Source organism: Rhinopithecus roxellana, chromosome 9, assembly GCF_007565055.1.
Source record: "Rhinopithecus roxellana isolate Shanxi Qingling chromosome 9, ASM756505v1, whole genome shotgun sequence".
NCBI classification, from domain to species: Eukaryota; Metazoa; Chordata; class Mammalia; order Primates; family Cercopithecidae; genus Rhinopithecus; species Rhinopithecus roxellana.
This window is the reverse complement of record NC_044557.1, coordinates 45,176,306-45,196,790: the sequence shown is the minus strand read 5'-3', so window position 1 is coordinate 45,196,790 and position 20,485 is coordinate 45,176,306. Positions and strand designations below refer to the sequence as shown.

At 35.7% G+C, this 20,485-nt stretch overlaps 1 protein-coding gene across 3 annotated transcripts; it reads left to right on the top strand.

The window, feature by feature from the left end:
* The first annotated feature begins 3,061 nt into the window (after window positions 1-3,061).
* Window positions 3,062-10,270, top strand: PMP2 (peripheral myelin protein 2). Of its 3 annotated transcripts, none has more exons than XM_010378478.2 (4): window positions 3,062-3,271; window positions 5,627-5,799; window positions 6,011-6,112; window positions 7,159-10,270. In XM_010378478.2, exons 1-4 carry the CDS (start codon window positions 3,199-3,201, stop codon window positions 7,207-7,209), a joined length of 399 nt encoding a protein of 132 aa, XP_010376780.1. In that variant the 5' UTR covers window positions 3,062-3,198; the 3' UTR covers window positions 7,210-10,270. The 3 variants fall into 3 exon arrangements, with proteins under 3 accessions (XP_010376780.1, XP_030793988.1, XP_030793989.1); XM_030938128.1 differs by having other exon boundaries at window positions 3,070-3,271; window positions 6,011-6,106; window positions 7,159-7,450; XM_030938129.1 differs by lacking the exon at window positions 5,627-5,799 and having other exon boundaries at window positions 3,141-3,271.
* Window positions 10,271-20,485: the final 10,215 nt, after the last annotated feature.

The following is a 20,485-nucleotide window of genomic DNA, read 5'->3' as shown; positions in this document are numbered from 1 at the left end:
GGGATGGTTAATGGTTACAAAAAAATTGAATAAATAAGACCTAGTATTTGATAGCAGAACAAGATAGCTATAGTCAATAACAATTTAATTGTACATTTAAAAATAAGCAAGAGTAAAACTGGATTGTTTGTAACACAAAGGATAAATGTGTGAGGGGGTGGATACCCCATCTTCCATGATGTGGTTATTACGCTTTGCATGCCTGTACCAAAACATCTCATGTACCCCATAAATACATACACCTACTATGAACCCACAATTTTTAAGTGAGCCTTTTAAGTTGATTATTTATCTTGGTATTCTATGGTATGCTTCTCCTGTAATCAATTATTATCAGAATAGTTCTACTTTACAAATAATTTCGAATTCATTACCATTAAAACTTCTTGCTTCAAGCCTTTATCAAATCATGAGTAGAATGTAAGTTCCATGAAGGCAAGGAATTTGATTCAGTAATGTTTAATCAGCACTTTCAATGGTGCTTAGCACTTAATAAGCTCTCAAAAAATATTTTTGCAATTGAGTAAACAACAAAAATTGAGTTGGATCTTTGGCATCCAAGTGGAGGGTCAGAAATTCTTTGTTCATTTGCTATGTAATGATTGACTATCTTATTTCTTTTTCAAATATATGATTGGATTTAGCTTGAAGACAATCTATAAGGAGCACTTACATGGTGTGTTATATAGAGTAAGATTTCCTTATTTATTTTGTTTGGCCCTTTGGATCTTCCTTTCAGCATATGATTCAAATAACTTGCCGTATCTTGAGAATTTACATGGACAATAAATTGGTGAAGAGAGAAGAACTGAACACACATCATAGAGAGACTATATGTATTTTACAAACATGTAGTCCAGTCTAAATATACATCTAGTTATAATGTGGTTCTGTGCATTCTTTCTTGTTAGGACACTGATGACTTTCTTAGCTAGGAGTGATGTAATGTGTCAGGCCTGGTTCAGTCTGTGTCTTCTCTTATTGCTTTAATCTGTGCCTTTGGCCCATGTACTGGCCTCAGAATCTCATCATGGTCCAAACTCGTCTGGTCAGTTCTATTAATAGCAGTCAGGTACAATTGCTGATAAGCCTTAAGTAGAAAATTTTTCTCTTAGTCTAATATTGCTTCAAAGTTATAAGTTTTCTGTCTTGGAAATATATGGCTCAATGTTTACATTTTAAACTCCACTGCTGTTCCTATGTGCAATACAGAGTCAGCTTAAACTTCACACAGCTTTCTTGGAGCAGTCCCACTGAATACAAGTCTCGGCTCTAGTGTGAGGGTGAGGGATTGAGGGTCCTTCATTTATTTAGGCAGAAAACTTAAATGCGGAATGCTGTACTCCTTAATAGTGTACAGCTGACAAAAAAAAAAAAGTTTTGAAGGTACAAATGATATCATCATTTTTGTAAAGTGTTTTGGAAAATCAAAAAACATATCCACTAATCAAAAGCTCTTTATTTCATAGTTGTTTTTTCTATCCCAGTACGATGGGATTATACACTTTCTTGGGTTTAGATTTGGGTTAGTTGGTTAGCTGAGGAATTTTCCTATTCACTATTTCTTTCCCACCTCGAGCTATTCAGGCACTGGGAATGTAAATGTAACTTCAGCACACTGTAAATGATTTCACATGTTTTGCTCAGCTTGAACTCTAACTACATAACTGCAATAGTTATGTCACAGCTATGGGACTGGGTTTCCCGAGCCCTTGTTACCAATGATTCTACCTGTTATGACCAAATTCATCATATTTTTGTTTTTTTTGTTGTTGCTGTTGTTGTAAACAGTACCAACCTGTTTACTAAATGTATAAAACTTGGTAAAATCAGTTGTTTCACAGTCAGAATTCATGCTAAGGTAAAAAAAAAAAAAAAAAAAAAAAAAAAAAAAAAAAAAAACCTGCTAGGAAAGATATAGCAGTAATTAGAGATTCTCAAGAGCAACACTTACGTTCTAAGTGGATTTACATTTGTTCCCCTTGGCCAAAGACTGGGGCTTTGATGTAATATAGTAGGCTGGATCTTTTGATTTTTTTACCCCACTTGATTTTTGAGAAGAGCAAGAGTGTTTCTAGCCAATCATGGTGCTATCAGCATCAGGTGATCTCTGGCCAGGGCCTCTGTACATGTAGCATGTATGGTATAGCATAATAGAAGCAGGTTAAGATCATGGTTCAGAACCCAGGCACTGGCAGTAATGTTGGGTTCAGACCCGTCCTCTTCTTATTCAACTTTTGGAAGCAATTTACCTAATGTCCCCAAGCTCATTTTTATCATTGGTAAAATGGATATAATAATAGTTCCTAACTCTTGGAGTCACTGATATAATTAAATGAGATCACCTGTATTAAGCACTTAGCACAGTGTCTGGCCCATAGCGAGTTCTGAATATACATTAGTACTCTTTCTATAGGAAATCCTCTTTATAAAATTGTAGATTCATTTTAAATGACTTAAACACAAATGGTTATAGTATCCAGGAACCTGCTTAGTTCAGATTTTGAGTATTTTTAGCTGAAAATCTTTGTTGTGCTCAAAGAACATGTTATAGTGCTACTTCTTGTTTCATCACATGAATACAATTTCTGTGCTCTGCTGCAATAGACTGACTTCTTTGTCTGCCTACTCTGCCTGCCTGGGATATGTGAACTATGCCAAGCCTTCTTACCTATGAATACTTCCTCACACTGCTCCCCTACATTTCTCTCCCACAACATATTTGTGACTGTTATCATAATACTTACAGACATTTTCCTCTTTTTCTTCCCTTTCAATAAGAATTTTTAATTGTGCAGACTCAGGATTGAGAGTGACCGACATGCCTAAACACACACACATTCATACACGATCACATAATTCATGCAGTCTTTTCCAAAGCATGAAGGGCCTAAGCCTTCTTATAAATTAAGATCGATCAAAAATTTTTTGAAGATTCAAATAGTAATCTCATTCATTTTATAAATTTTTTTGGAGACAAAAGGGAGTATTATGTGGGGTTTTCTTTTATCCTATTGGGCGGGCAGCTGGCCATTGAAGAGCCATTCATTGCTTAGTCCCGACACTGCCTTTCCCCATTGGGTCTCTGTAAGAGTCACATGCTTTGGGCGTCCTTGAAAAGAATCTTCTCAGGCCTCAGCATCTTATCTGAGTCTCCTGAATCTCACTTAGAACTGCGTTGAGCTCTCACCCATCAAGATGAGCAACAAATTCCTGGGCACCTGGAAACTTGTCTCTAGTGAGCACTTTGACGATTACATGAAAGCTCTGGGTAAGAAATGCTTTTTGTTGTTCTGCTGAAAAGCTCCTTTTTAAGAAAGCTACATGACATTTTCATCTAACACCTTTAACAGGAGACTTGGGGGGTTTGCACAGGCCACAGTACATTCCTCTTTTAGGATTAATCTTCTTTGTGTCATTCAGATAATTTATTTGAATTTTATTTGTGGTAACTTTTAATAGACTTTAACTTAAATGAGAGACCTGCTTAAATGCATGGAATTCCCACTGATTTCAAGGGCAATTTCATACCAAGAGAATTTTGGTTGCAGATCCAGAGGAAAGAAAGCTTAAAAGCATAGTCAACCCATTTTCTGGCTTTTCTGAGAGCTATGTTCATAGCAACTAAAGTGTTCACAAAATAAGGAATTGAATATGTTGCAAATCCTAGAAAACCTTAATTTAAAATTTTAATTTTTAGCTAAACTAATAGTTTTTTCTCTCTACCTCTAGGTTGTCCTTTATTACACAAATGTAGATACAGAGAGTTTGAAAAACAAAAATACTTCCTAAAATACTATGTTCATAGCCTAGGGAAGTTATTGAGAGAAAAAGAACTGGAGTTGTGGCAGTAAACTCAAACTCAATTTCACTAACATCAGATGTTTCTGGAGTTGGAGCAGTGAATGGAGATGGAAAACTGAGTCATTAGTTACAACAACTTTATTTTATTCTATTTCTAGAGTATGTCCCATCAATATAAACACAATAGATATGAAGAGTCTTTGGGAATTTTCAGAACTATATGAATATAACAAAGAGTGATGCCAGTGACCTGAGGTTGCTGTGCTTGTCAAAGTGCCTACAGCTTTACTTAACTGTTCAGAAAGCTTGTATAAAACGTTCTATTTTAGATAAAATGAGCAAAGTCATGCCATTGTTGCCTGGAACACTAAGAGAACTTATGGGGATGAATTCATACTGTGAGACCAGTTAGATTTAAAGACTTCACTTTACAGCTGAGGAAGAAGCCAAATAAAAGAAAGTCTCCGTGAAGGATTCTCTAATTTCATTGTTTTCCAGTTTAGTGTGCAAAATAACACCTTGGGATTTGGTAAATATAAATTCTCAGGCTCCGTCCCAGAGATTACGATTTAACTTGAAAAACATTGTCCTAAACTGTATAAAATAACAAAAGATTAATCAGAATTTGAAGAAAGAATATAGTTTATAGTTTATTGACTATAACTCTTAACTTCTTATTCAGTATATAAAAATTTGAGATCGTTTTAACCGGAAAAAGTATATCCAAGCATTGAGACTTCCTGGAAAACTAGTTTTTCTTTCATATTTTTTTAATTTGACATTTTCCTTTTTCCATATATTTTATAGTCTTGGTAATAATGGTAGTAAACTTAAGAGTCTAATTGTGTTTCATTTTTGAAACGTAGAAGAGTTTTTTTTTTAATATTTTATTTCTCTGTGATCATTTATAATAGTATAGATCTCAAAGGTAGATGGATAATTTTTTTCCTACCAGCTAGATAAAGAAGCCACAAAATTTCAGAAGTGAAATTCCATCAAAACTATGAGGGGAATACTTCTCCATATCCATAATATGGTATTGAGGGAAAATATCATGGAACAATATGTATATGCTATAATCTCATTTAAAAAATATATCTAGAGCATTTGTACATACAAACTAAAATCTCTAAAATGATTTATGCAAATCTATAATTAGTAATTTTCAATGGGGAATAGGATTGGATGTGATAAAAATAGATGACTTGCACTAGCTATTTCAGCTGGAAACTGTTACTCTTGAAAATCTGCAGACATTGGCCAGGTGCAGTGGCTCACGCCTGTAATCCCAGCCCTTTGGGAGGCCGAGGCAGGCAGATCACAAGGTCAGGAGATCGAGATCATCCTGGCTAACACGGTGAAACCCTGTCTCTACTAAAAATACAAAAAATTAGCCGGGCGTGGTGGTGGGCACCTGTAGTCCCAGCTACTCGGGAGGCTCAGGCAGGAGAATGGAGTGAACCTGGGAGGCGGAGCTTGCAGTGAGCCGAGATGCACCACTGCACTCCAGCCTGGGCCACAGAGTGAGACTCCATCTTAAAAAAAAAAAAAAGAAAGAAAGAAAGAAAGAAAGAAAAGAAAAAGAAAACAAAAGAAAAGAAAATCTGCAGACATTACTTTTGGAACAACAAAACCTAAAATGTATGAGTCCTGGGCATGTATTTCCATTGGAAGTGAAACATAGAAGGAGACGCTTAGTAGTAAGTGATATTACCTGCCATCGACACACCTGGGGCAGCACTGAGCAAAGGATGTGGCCACCACAGTCTGTTTGGCTATGCTCTCTTGGTCACCATAGTTCTAACACTATCTCAATTTTTAGGTGTGGGGTTAGCCACCAGAAAACTGGGAAATTTGGCCAAACCTACTGTGATCATCAGCAAGAAAGGAGATATTATAACTATACGAACTGAAAGCACCTTTAAAAATACAGAGATCTCCTTCAAGCTAGGCCAGGAATTTGAAGAAACCACAGCTGACAATAGAAAGGCCAAGGTAATATTTAATGTTTCTCTTCAAAGTTGGCCCAGTAGGCTGCTTGAGAGAGAGGAATATTCCTGCCAGTGTTTAAAAGGATAAACTCCATTCTGTTGAAAAGGAGTGTATCTCCTGAGACATCTATTATGAAAATGGTTCAGTACTGAAAGAACTGCTTCTTTGATCAACAAATTTCAGGCAAGTCAATTGCATGACCTTGTCTTTGCAGAGCATCGTAACCCTGCAGAGAGGATCACTGAATCAAGTGCAGAGATGGGATGGCAAAGAGACAACCATAAAGAGAAAGCTAGTGAATGGGAAAATGGTAGTGGTAAGAGTATTTTTACTTCTAAATAGAGAAATCATGCTATATAAATAATTTGATTATATTATTTTCAAAACATTCTTTGTTCTTTGGAATATGAATGGATAAAAATGACTAAGAATAAAGTAATAGCTAATGCTTAAGTGATATTTAAACTATTACAGACTCATCTTCAAGTACTGACCCAAGATTTTAGAAATAAAAAAGGCCATTTGTTATTTTACAAATAAAAATACCTAAAAATGGTAGTAAGGTTAGACAAAGTTTAGGTAAATCTTACTAGTTTGGACTCACAAAGAAGAAGGCAAGTCTAAATTTTAAAAGCAAAATACACTCTGCAAGGTGTATTTTGTAGACTATTTGCAAAGTCATTTGTAGACTATTTGCAGATAACCCACATTTTTCATTCAAGAGCCCCTACTAACTTAGAATCAATCATATCAATAAAGCAAGCTGAACTCATTGGAGACTTCTAGTTGGCAGATGAAAATAATGACAAAGCTTGTGTGTGATGACTGTGACGATTTTTTTTAAGAGTTAAGGCTTTATGTTCACTAATCAACACATACATTGAATGTAAACAGATTCATGTACTCTTCCGAATGTTTCTTTCTTTAGTACAGTGGTTCTTACCCCTTGCTGCACAACAGATTTACATGGGGAGTAAATACCAATATGGAGGCCCCCAAACAGATAACTGAATGTACATTTCTTGGGGGAGAAGGAGCCATCACTATATTTAAATGTTCCCCAGGTAACACAAATATGTAGATATTTTTGAAAATCACTGTCTTATTAGATTTAAATGCAAGTGAATTATACATAAAAACTTGCCACTTAAAAAAATTCCTTTACAGTACCATAGATCAACTTCTAAATTGTTTCTTCTATTTCAATGGTCATAATTCTGAATTACTGGAGACTAACAAACTAATATTTTATTCCTTTCTAAATTAATCTTATGAATTTATTTTGAATTTCTATTTTTATTACATATTTTCTGTTCTCTGGTTTGAACTTGAGATACTCAATTAACCTCTCTCTTTTTTAAGGAATGTAAAATGAAGGGCGTGGTGTGCACCAGAATCTATGAGAAGGTCTGAAAAATCGTTTCCTCATTGAAGTGGCTTTTGATCATTTAATGATGGAAATCAATTGCTTCCATTGACAAAACCTGAATACACTGCAAATGTTTGTTTTTGCTTTTGTCTTAATATATCAGATAGGCAAAGGCCTAAACTGAGAATTAATCTAGAAGTCAGTGTTATTTAAACAGTTTTAATGTGCATGCATGTTATTACTACATTAAAGCATATATGTTGGCCAGACATGATCAGTAGATGATGTCATTTAATTAACTACAAAATTCTAACCTATGTTGAACTTTGTATACTTGAAATGAGAATAAAAAGGATATAGTTTGTTAGTAAAAGGAAATCAAAGTATTGATCACAGTAGCAAACTCAAATGCTGACAGGGGCCAGGGGAGTTATGGGGAAGGAGCATCAGAAATGAGGCAAGCTAGGAGAATGAGCTATTTTAATGTAAAGAATTGTAGTCTCAGCTAAAAGGGGTAGCCTCTACTCCAGCCAACATATTAAAATTAATGGATAATTTATAGATAGTTAAATGCACAGATATTAAGGGTAGAGTTCAGTCCACTGTGACAAATGCATGCACCCATATAACTCACATCCCAATCAAGATACAAAACATTTTCTTAATCTAGTACATTTTTTTCTGCCCCTTCCCAATCAGTGTCCTTTTCTGTTCCACCCCTACCAAAAGCAAGTACTGGTTTGGTTTCCATCACATAGATTCATTTTGCCCATTCATATAAAGGGAATTATACATCATTCATTCTTTCTTGTTTGCCTTTTTAAAATTCACCATAATGTATTTGAGATACATCCATATTGTTGCATGCAGCTGTAGTTTGTTTTTTTTTTTTATTACCAAGTACTATTCCATTGTATGACTATATCACAGTTTATCCATTCTACTATTAAGACAATTGGGCTATTTCTAATTTTTGGCTGCTATGAATAAAGCTGCTACAAACATTTTTGTACAAGAGTTTTTGTAAACATAGGAGTTCCTTTATTTTAAATAAATAACTAGTCATATAATCACTAGGTCCAGTAATTTGTGACAGGCAGGAATGGGGGACAATTGCATTGTGCCCAAGTAATAATAAAACTATTTCAAATGTATTATATGATTGAGCAAATGAGAAAACATGTTGATGTTGATGTTGATGGGAGTCAGGATGTTCACTGTGGAAAAATGAACATACAAATATGAAATGAGGGAAGGCAAGAAAGAACCATGTGGAAATGGAATAGAATTGATATACATTCATAATTTCTAAACCATGTATATGTACATTTATATGTATTATAATTGCATACACATGCCTGCATGCATATATGTGTGTGATAATAGACATGCATCTATGTGTGTGTATATATGTGTGTGTGTGTATACACATGCATATATTTACTAATTCTATCTGCCAAAAGGGCTTAGACACAAAAACACCTCAGCAGAAATGAATACACCTAGCACTCAGATCTTCCTGTCTAATATAATTTGCCACTAAAAGAAACCAGGGCTACCTGGAAAAATGGCTGATTCCAAAGCAAGGGCAAGGTAGGAACAAGATGAGCCTGAAATATCTTGTTATGTCAGAAAGTAACGTTCAAAAAAATAATAGATATACTGCCAAAACATAGAGCCTGCCTGAAGGGGCTCCCATTGGCCAAACTTGAGCCAGTTTGAGAGCAAAATAGTTGAGAAAAATAATAAATTATAAACCATTGGGAAAAAATAGAAATCCATGAATCCATACTGATATAATGATACACAATCAATAGATAGGTAGATAGATAGATGACTAATAGATGACAGATAGATAGATAGACAGATAGATAGATAGACAGATAGACTGACAAATGAGAAGGTGTCTCCTTTACAACAGAATGTCATGGGCCAGCTGGTAAATGTGGGTGAAAGGAGTTCTGGAATTGGAAAACCATCATTTTTCAACCATCACAGTAAATACGGCTCAGGCAAGAATTATCAATCAATGCTAAAGCTAGGGGGAAATTTTGATTAGGAGCAGGATATTAGGATATTATTCTGGGCTTAAAGTATATCCTTACAGATTGCTTGTTAGTTTCTGGGGAAAGAAAAATAACTATGCAATGGAAAAAAAATGGACAACCTCTTGACTGGGTTATCAAAATTAACCTCACCAATAAACCGTGGATGTTTAACATGTGCTTTCAAATGTGACACACTGAGAAGGAAACAACATGGCTTTAACAAAAACAGCAGAAAAAGACAAGGAGTTTTGACTGAATTCTTCAAAACCGTCAATACCATAGAAGACAAAGAAAAGTTGTGGAAATGTTTCAGATTAAATTATACTAAAAACACCTAAGAACTAAACATAGTAAGTGATACTAGACTGGATCCTGTACTAGAGGTAACACGAATGCTCCAAAGGACAATGTTAGGTCAATTGGCAAATTGGAATATAGACAGTCAATCAGATAACAAGTATATTTTGATTAAGTAAAAGAATATTCCTATTCTTGGAAAATACACAATAAAATATTTTGAGGTAATGGGCCATAATATATGCAATCTACTCTCAAAAAATTCAGAAACATATATTTGTGTGCATTTGTGTGTGCAACAGTACACACAAACATACATAAAGAGAACAATTGATAACCAAATGAGGTAAAATTTAACAATAATATGATACACATAAATAGAGAAAGAGAGCAATTGACAGAGCAAATGAGATAAAATTTAACAATTGAGTAATCTGAGTAAAAGGTATATGTGTTTTCTTTGAGATAGTCTGATTCTTGCAACTTTTTCTGTAAGTTGGAATTTACTTCCAAACATGATTGAAAAAAAAAAAAAAACCTTGCCCTTGGCAACTTCATCTCTTTTTCAGCCTAGAAATGTCTGTGTTAAGTGGTTTTTTTGTTTATTGTTGTTGTTTGCTGTTATTATTGTTTTGTCTCCAGGCTCCAACTCAAAAAATAAGAGTTTAAAAACTGCATTGTTATTTTTAGAGATTTGTGATAATACAACTTGTTATAAAATGCATTCCTCAATAAAGATAATTTCTCCATTATGCAAAAATTATGAGTGCTTTTTATTTTCATAACAGAAAATGTCAAACTGCACTGATAAGAAGGAAGGCAAAATAATCATTTCAGCTAACAGTATATTTGTTAGATTTGAAAAAGATTTTAAAACAACCATAAGAGGGGAAAAATAAAACAAAATTTGAAGTTTTAGTAAATCTGGGCTGCCGCTACAGCAAAACAAAAAAAAACTGAATAGCTAATAAACAACAGAAATTTGTTTCTCACAGTTCTGGAGGCTGGGAAGTCCAAGATCAAGGTGTAGTAGATTAAGTGTCTAGCAAGGCCTGGTTTCCTGGTCCATAGATAGCATGTTCTGGCTGCATCCTCACTTGGTAGAAGGGGAAAATGAGATGTCTTTGGCTTCTTTTATAAGGACCCTAGTCCCATTAATGAGGGCTCTACTCTCGTTACCTAATCACCTCCCTAAAGGTCCCGCCTCTTAATACCATCAACTTGGGAGTTAGGATTTCAGCATATAAATTTAGAGGTACACAAACACTCAGACCATAGTACTTGGGTTCTGTATTATTCAAAAATAGAATCAGAATATAATTTTCATTCTCTAATTCTTTTTTAATATAACATGGTGGTTAAGAACACAGTTAGAGGCAGGACTAGCTTGCAGCTCCTGCTCCAATGGACAGAGCAGCATTAAGACTTTTGCTTCAAGATCTACCACAGGAACATACCAGGAAAGCTGAGAGAATCCACAGACCCTTTGAAGGAACTGCAGGCTCCCTGAGATGCCAAAAAACTGTGAGTCTACTTGCCTTCTCAATGGGGTGGCTCGTGGTCTGGGAAAACTTCTCAGCCCTGGCCACAGGCTTCCTGGAAATACACTCGGTGCTACTGGAAGGCTAAAAGGGGAGTGAGGTTGACCTTTGGGACTGTGGGCTGCATGTGAACAGGGTGAGGCCTGTGACTGACAACTTTCCCCCACTTCCTTGGTGACCTGTATGACTCAGCAGAGGCAGCCATAATCTCCCTGGAAATATAACTTCATTGGCCTGGGAATCACACACCCATGCCCCACAGCAGCCACAGCAAGTCCCACCCAAGAAGAGTCTGAGCTCAGACACACCTATTGCTATCTATCTGGTGGTCTTTCTCTACCTACCCTGGTAGTCCAAAACAAAGGTCATAATCTTTGAAGAGCCCTATATCCCTGCCCACCACCTGGGAAACCTGAACCCTTAACCAGGGGTTCCTAGAGCAAGTTTGCATCCTCCCTTTCAAAAGCACCACCTCCTGGCTGGAAGCCAACCAACACAAAACCAGCACAATAAACAAAAACAAAAGCACAGACAGAGTCCACTTCACTTCCTTTCTACCTTCCCCCAGAACAAGTGCTGGTATTCACACCTGCAAGACCTGAAGACAGATCACATCACAGGACTCTTTGCAGACACTCCCTAGTACCAGCCCAGAACCCAGTAGCTCCACTGGGTGGCTAGACCCAGAAGAGCAAAAACAATCACTACAGGTTGCTTCTCAGGAAGCTCCATTTCTAGGGGAAGTGAGGGAATATCACATCAAGGGAGCACCCCCTGGGACAAAAGAATATGCTAATTCCTTCAATCCTAGACCTTCCCTCTGACATAGTCCACCCAAATGAGAGGGAGCCAGAAAAATAATTCTGGTAATATGACAAAACATGTTTCTTTAACACTCTCAAAAGATCATACCAGCTCACCAGCAATGGATTCAAGTCAAGATGAAATCTCTGAATTGCCAGAAAAAGAATTCAGAAGGTCAATTCTTAAACTAATCAAGGAGGCACAAGAGAAAGATGAAGTCCAACTTAAAGAAATCAAAAACATGATACAGGATATGAAAGGAAAATTCTTCTGTGAAATAGATAGCATAAATAAAAAAAATCACATCTTCTGGAAATAAAGGACACACTTAGAGAAATGCAAAATGCACTGGAAACTCTCAGCAATAGAATCAAACAAACAGAAGAAAAAAGTTCAGAGCATGAAGACAAGGCTTTTGAATTAACCTAATCCATCAAAGACAAAGAAAAAAGAATTTTTAAAAAATGAACAAAGCCTCCAAGAAGTTTGGGACTAAACCTAAGAATAATTGGTGTTCCCAAGGAAGAAGAGAAAGTTTGGAAAACATATTTCAGGAAATAATTGAGGAAAACTTCCCTGGCCTTGCTAGAGATCTAGACATCCGCATACAAGAAGCTCAAAGAACATCTGGGAAATTCATCACAAAAAGATAATCACCAGGTTATCTAAAGTCAAGGCAAAAAGAATCTTAAGAACTGTGATGCAAAAGCATCAGGTAACCTGTAAAGGAAAACCTATCAGATTAACAGCAGATTTCTCAGCAGAAACCCTATAAGCCAGAAGGAATTGGGGTCCTATTTTTAGTCTCCTTAAACAAAAACAATTATCAGACAAGAATTTTGTATCCAGCAAAACTAAGCTTCATAAATGAAGGAAAGATAACAATATTTCCAGACAAACAAATGCCAAGAGAATTCACCACTACCAAGCCAGCACTACAAGAACTGCTAAAAGGAGCTCTCAATCTTGAAACAAATCCTTGAAATACACCAAAATAGAATTTCATTAAAACACAGATCTCACAGGACCTATATAATAATAACACAATGAACAAAACCAAAGTATTCAGGTAACAAATAGCATGATGAATAGAAAAGTGCCTCATATCTCAGTACTAACATTGAATATAAATGGCCTAAATATTCCACTTAAAAGATACAGAATGGTAGAATGGGTAAGATTCACCAACCTGGCCGGGCACAGTGATTCTTGCCTGTAATCCAGCACTTTGGGAGGCCTAGGTGGGTGGATCACCTGAGGTCAGGAGTTCGAGACTAGCATGGGGAACATGGCAAAACCCCATCTCTACTAAAAGTACAAAATTTGGCTGGGTGTGGTGGCATGTGCCTGTGGTACCACCTACTCAGGAGACTGAGACAGGAGGATTGCTTGAACCCAGGAGGCAGAGGTTGCAGTGAACTGAGATTATGCCACTGCACTCCAGCCTGAGTGACAGAGCAAGATTCCATCTCAGAAAAAAAAAAAAGATATTCACCAACCAAGTTTCTGCTGTCTTCAGGAGACTCACCTAACATATAAGGACTCACATAAACTTCAGATAAAGAAGTGCTAAAAGATATTCCATGCAAATGGACACCAAAAGTGAGCAGGAGTAGCTATTCTTATATCAAGCTAAACAAACTTCGAAGCAACAGCAGTTAAAAAAGACAAAGAGGGAGATTATAAAATGATAAAAGGACTAGTCCAACAGGGAAATAACACAATTCTAAAAATATATGCATCTAACACTGGAGCTCCCAAATTTATAAAACAATTACTATTAGACCTAAGTAATGAGATAGACAGCAACACAATAATAGTGGGGACTTTAATACTCCACTGACAGCACTAGACAGCTTATCAAGACAGAAAGTCAACAAAGAAACAATGGACCTAAACTATACCTGACAACAAATGGACGTAACAGATATTTACAGAACATGCTACTCAACAACTGCAGAATATACATTCTATTCATATGCATATGAACATTCTCCAAGACAGCCCATAAGACAGACTACAAAACAAGTCCCAGTAAATTTTAAAAAATCAAAATTATATCAAGTACTCTCTTAGATCATAGTGGAATAAAATTGGAAATCAAGTCCAAAAGGAAACCCCAAAACCATGCAAGTACATGGAAATTAAATAACCGGCTTCTTAATGATCATTGGGTCAACAATGAAATCAAGATGGAATTCAAAAATTCTTTGAACTGAATGATAATAGTGACACAACCCATCAAAACCTCTGGTATACAGTAAAAGCGGTGCTAAAAGGAAAGTTCATTGCATTAAATGCCTACATTGAAAACTCTGAAAGAGTACAAATGACAATTTAAGGTCACATCTCACAGAATTGAAGAAGAAACATGAACAATCCAAACTCAAACAAAGCAGAAAAGAAATAATGAAGATTAGATCAGAACTAAATGAAATTGAAACAAGAAATATAAAAGACAAATTAAACAAAAAGCTGATTATTTGAAAAGATAAATAAAATTGATAGACCATTAGTGAGATTAATCAAGAAAAGAAGAGAGAAGATCCAAATAAGCTCAATTAGAAATGAAACAGGAGATAATAACTGATACCACAGAAATACAAAAGATTATTAAAGGCTACTATGAAAACCTTTGTGCACATAAACTAGAAAAACCTAGAGGAGACAGATAAATTCCAGGAACTATACAACCCTCCTAGATTAAACCAGGCTGACTTAGAAACTCTAAACAGACCAAGAACAAGCAGTGAGATAGAAATGGTAATAAAATAATTGCCAACAAAAAAAAGGCCAGGACCAGCCAGGCACGATGGCGCACGCCTGTAATCCCAGCACTTTAGGAGGCCGAGGCAGGTGGATTACCTGAAGTCAAGAGTTCAAGACCAGCTTGGCCAACATGGTGAAACCCCATCTCTACTAAATATACAAAAAATTAGCCGGGCATGGGGGTGGGCGCCTGTAGTCCCAGCTACTCGGGAGTCTGAGGCAGGAGAAACGCTTGAACCTGGGAGGCAGAGGTTGTAGTGAGCTGAAATCGTGCCACTGCATTCCAGCTTGGGCAACAGATCTCAAAAACAAAACAAACAAACAAAAGACCAAGACCAGATGGATTCACAGCTAAATTCCATTAAACATTCAAAGAAGAATTGGTACCAATCCTATTGACACTGTTCCAAAAGATAGACAAAGGGGGAATCCTTCCTAAATCATTATATGAAGCCAGTATTACCGTAGTTTCAAAACCAAACAACAAACATAACAGACCAGACATAACAAAAAAAGAAAACTACAGACCAATATCCCTGATGAACACTGATGCAAAAATCCTTAACAAAATACTACCAAACCAAATCCAACAGCATATCGAAAACCTAATCCACCATGATCAAGTGGGTTTCATACCAAGGATGCAGGGATAGTTTAACATATGTAAGTCAATAAATGTAATACCTCACATAAAAAAAGTTAAAAACAAAAATTACCTGATTATCTCAACAGACCCAGACAAAGCATTTAACAAAATCCAGCATTCCTTTACGATAAAACTCCCAGCAAAATTGGCATACACGGGGCATACCTTAAGGTAATAAAAGCCATCTATGAGAAACCCACAGTCTATATTATACTGAATGGGGAAAAGTTGAAAGCACTCCCCCTGAGAACTGGAATAAGACAAGGATGCCCACTTTCACCACTTCTATTCAACATAGTACTGGAAGTCCTAGCTAGAGCAATAAGAAAGAAATAAAGGGCATCGAAATTGGTAAAGAGGATGTCAAACTTTCATTGTTTGCTGACGATGATTGTATACCTAGAAAACCCTAAAGACTCATCCAAAATGCTCCTAGAACTGGTAACTTGATTCAGCAAAGTTTCAGGATATAAACTAATGTAAAAAATCAGTAGCCCTGCTATACACCAACAGCAACCAAATTGAGAACCAAATCAAGAACTCAACCCCTCTAACAGTAGCTGCAAAATAAATAAAACACTTGGGAATATACCTAACTAAGGATGTGAAAGACCTCCACAGAGAAAACTATAAAACACTGCTGAAAGAAATCATAGATGACAAAAACAAATGGAAACACATCCCATGGTCATGGATGAGTATAATCAATATTGTGAATATGACAATATGACAAAAGCGATCTACAAATTCAATGTAATTCCCATCCAAATACCACCATCAGTCTTCACAGAACTAGAAAAAAAATCCTAAAAATCATATGGAACCAAAAAAAAGCCCACACATGAAAGCAAGACTAAGCAAAAGGAACAAATCTGGAGACACCACATTACCCCACTTCAAACTATAAGGCCATAGTCACCAAAACAACATGGTACTGGTATAAAAATAGGCACATAGACCAATGGAACAGAATAGAGAACTCAGAAATAAAACCAAATACTTACAGCCAACTGATTTTTAACAAAGCAAACAAAAACATGAAGTGGAGAAAGGACACCCTATTTAACCAACGGTGCTGAGAAAATTGGAAAGCCATACGTAAATGAATGAAATTGGATCCTCATCTCTCACCTTATACAAAAAAAATCAACTTAACATGGATCAGACTTAAAAATCTAAGACCTGAAACCATAAAGATTCTAGAAGATAACATTGGAAAACCCATTCCAGACATTTGCTTAGTCAAGGACTTCATGACCAAGAACTCAAAAGCAAATGCAACAAAAACAAAGACAAATAGATGGGACTTGATGAAATGAAAAGCTTCTGCACAACAAAAGAAACAATCAGCAGAGTTAACAGACAACCCATAGAGTGGAAGAAAATCTTCACAGTCTGTACATCTGACAAAGGACTAACGTCCAGAATCTACAAAGAAATCAAACAAATCAGCAAGTAAAAAACAATCCCATCAAAAAGTGAGCTAAGGACACAAATAGACAATTCTCCAAAGAAGATATACAAATGGCCAATGAGCATATGGAAAAATGCTCATCATCACTAATTATTGGGGAAATGCAAATTAAAACCACAGTGCAATACTACCTCACTCTTGCAAGAACAGCAGCCCTTGAATCCTAGATCTTCCATAAGAATGACCATAATCAAAAAAATTTTAAAAATATTAGATGTTGGCATGGATGCAGTGAAAAGGCAACACTTTTACATTGTTGGTGGGAATGTAAACTAGTACAACCACTATGAAAAACAGTGTGGAAATTCCTTTAAGAACTAAAAGTAGATCTACCATTTGATTTAGCAATTCCACTACTAGGTATCTACCCAGAGGGAAAAAAAGTCATTATACGAAAAAGGTACTTGCACACACATATTTATACCAGCACAATTTGCAACTGCAAAAATATGGAACCAGCCCTAATCCCCATCAATCAATAAGTGGATAAAGAAAATATGATATATATATATATATATACACACACCATGGAATACTACTCAGCCATAAAAAGGAATGAAATAATGTTATTCACAGCAACCTGGATGGAATTGGAGACTATTGTTCTAAGTGAAGTAATTCAGGAATGGAAAACCAAACATTGTATGTTTTCATTCATATGTGGGATCTAAGCTATGAGGATGCAAAGGCATAAGAATGATACACTGGACTTCGGGGATTTGGCAGAAAGGGTGGGGTATAGGGAGGAATAAAAGACTACACGTTGGGTACAGTGTACACAGCTAGGGTGATACGTTCACCAAAATCTCAGAAATCACCACTAAAAAACTTACTCAAGTAACCAAACCACCACTGGTTCCCAAAAACCTATTGAAATAAAAAAATTAATTTAAAAAAACCACAGACTGTCTAGTTCTAATTCCAATATGCTATTTACTAGCTGTGTGTCACTAGGCAAGTTACATAACTTCTCTCACCCCCAGTTCCTTCCTCTGTAAAAATGGGGACAACAGAATATATCTCAAAGAACTGTAAAAAAAAAAGTTAATATTTATTTTAACTTATATGTTAAATATCAATTAGACATATTTAACTTATATGTCTAACATATGTTTAAATTAACTTATAAGTTAAATATAAGTTAAATACAGAGTAAATATTTAACTTATAAGTTACCTTAAACATATATTAACATATAAGTTAATATATGTAAAGTGCTTAGAACAGTTCTTGGCACAGAAAAAACATTATAGAAATGTCTTGTTATTATTGTTTATCTAGTAATATATATGATGTTCAAGTAGAACATGTTATTATACCTCAAAATGAAGAGAACATCACAAGATTTCATAACTGTTGATGTTTTAAGTGATTCGCATACCAAGTGACTAAATTTATTAAGAATATTATTTTCACAGAAGTAAAAACAATCAAGAAACTTGTTAAAATGAATCCTAGACAAACCAACAATACTGCTAGTCTAAGCAACTTCAAAAAATGGGAATTGATTATTATCTTCTCTAATCTAGGTAAGGCCTAAATAAATGCATTTTATCCCCAAAGAATAAATAACTTATCTAATATTAATCAGGTGATGATTGGCATACCTGATCTAGTTCTTTCAGATGTGGTAGTAAAATGAAGCTGGCTAAAATTGGCTTAAGAGCTAAATTTTCAGAAACTTGGCAAGTCAGTTGTAAAACCATTGGTAGCTTGAAACAGCTATGATGGGAGAAACAGACAAACAGAACCAGAGAAATAGACAAACACAACTAAACATAGCTTTGTTTCTTAGGGAGCTGGTTTTAAACATTTACTAACACATCACCACCTACAAGTAGCATAGTACTTGGATTTCATTAACAAGAGTCCTATTTGCATGCTGGCCATAATATTACTAATTTTTAACTAAAGATTTAATTTACAATTTCTTAAAAAGTCACTTCTGGTAGGACATGGTGGCTCCTGCCGATAAGCCCAGCACTTTGGGAGGCTGAGGTTGGAGGATCGCTTGAGCCCAGGTGTTTGAAGTCACAGTGAGCTATGGCTATGTCACGGCACTACAGCCTGGGTGACAGAGTGAGACCTTCTGTCTAAGAAAAAAGTCACTTCTGCTTAGCTTTTAGAGTGATTTTCTCTAGTCCAAGTTGTAACTCCCTAAGCGTAGCTGCACGTTAGAATCCCCTGGAAGTTTTTAAACATATGAATACCAAGATTGCACCCCAGATCCACTGAATTACAAATTATGGGTGATGGGTGAGACCCAGGCACCAATATAGTTAAAAGGTAAACTTAGGCACACAAAAATTTTAAAGAGTTTATTTGAGCCAACAGTGATTCAAAAATCAGGCAGCCCCAAACCACAAGTTGTGTGGGCTCTAACCAGGTAGGAATCGGGGAAAATTTTTACAAGGTATTTCCAGAAGTAAGACAGAAAATATTGAATTGGTTAAAGTAGAACATCCCCAGCTGGAGATTAGTTGGCAGTTTCTTATTGATAAAATTTCTAGTTTTATCTAGAGGTTGGTTTGTGGTTTCGTGGTTTCTGATTGGTAGATTCTCTACTTAGATGTTAATTGGCAGTTCTGATTGGAGAAGCTTAAGTTTCATTTTATTGTTTACGCCAAATTTGTTTTGGTTTGCTTAGGTAGGAACCCAAAGCACTCAGCTTAATAACCTCCTAATTACTATTTTTGACACTATTTTTCTTAATCTCCCAGGTGATTACAATGTGTGACCAGTGTAAGCACCATTGTGCCGAAGTCTTCCGTAGTTAGAAATTTAATACAGTCTATTGTGTTGCTATCAATAAAATGGAGTAAAATGTTATCAAAGTCAGGAGTACCAAGGGTTTCCAATGTGATATTAAATAATAGTAGATAGTAAAAATACTACCTTAAAAGCAATTTAGATGTAATCAAGTCCTTTGTTAAGGAAGCAACTGTTTGCGTCTTATCTTTGTTATTTCCACAGGCAGCCACACAATTGGCCATTACTCATGACAAAGCATATGGAAAAGTGAAAGTTTAAAATTAGCCAAATGTGGATCAACCAGGAAAACAGATCTATAAAATAATGATACACCTTAGCAAAATATAAATCATCTTTCAGCAGAATTTTAAAGGTCAAATTACTCAAAAAAAAAAAAAAAAGGAGTATGGAACTAATTATTTAAAAGGCATTTCCCACATTTTGCTATCTACTTAAAAAAATCAATAATGGAATGCAAAGTTTTCAGGTCCCAGTTATCTGGGTTGGAATTTTGGCAGTCTTTCTGGAGCATGAGATCCTCCCTGCAGCTAACTGCTGTGCAACTCTTTTAATTGGCCTAGTGGTACAGAGTGAATTTCCCAGTAGTACCAAAGGATTGATGTTTCTACCAGGAAAGGTTTTGAAAACTCCATCTGCAACAAGGCTGTTTTTCATCCATTAAGAAAAGTAGACAGTATTATTCCCTTGTTGGAATTTAAGACAGACATAAATTTTTTTGCACAACCTGGCATTTGGCATTATAGTACTATTATTCTTGATCTTCTATAATTACATTTTTCCAGATTATTAGTGCGTCATTAACGCATATAAATTGCATTAAACAAATTAAGTAGTATAGTGTAAATTGATGATAGTTCAGTTTGGTGGTTTCCAAAATAAATCACCAATAGACTTTTATTTCTTAACGTAATATGGCGTCTGGGGAACACTTGCCCTTAAAGCCAGCACAAATTCAGATTTTTATTGAAA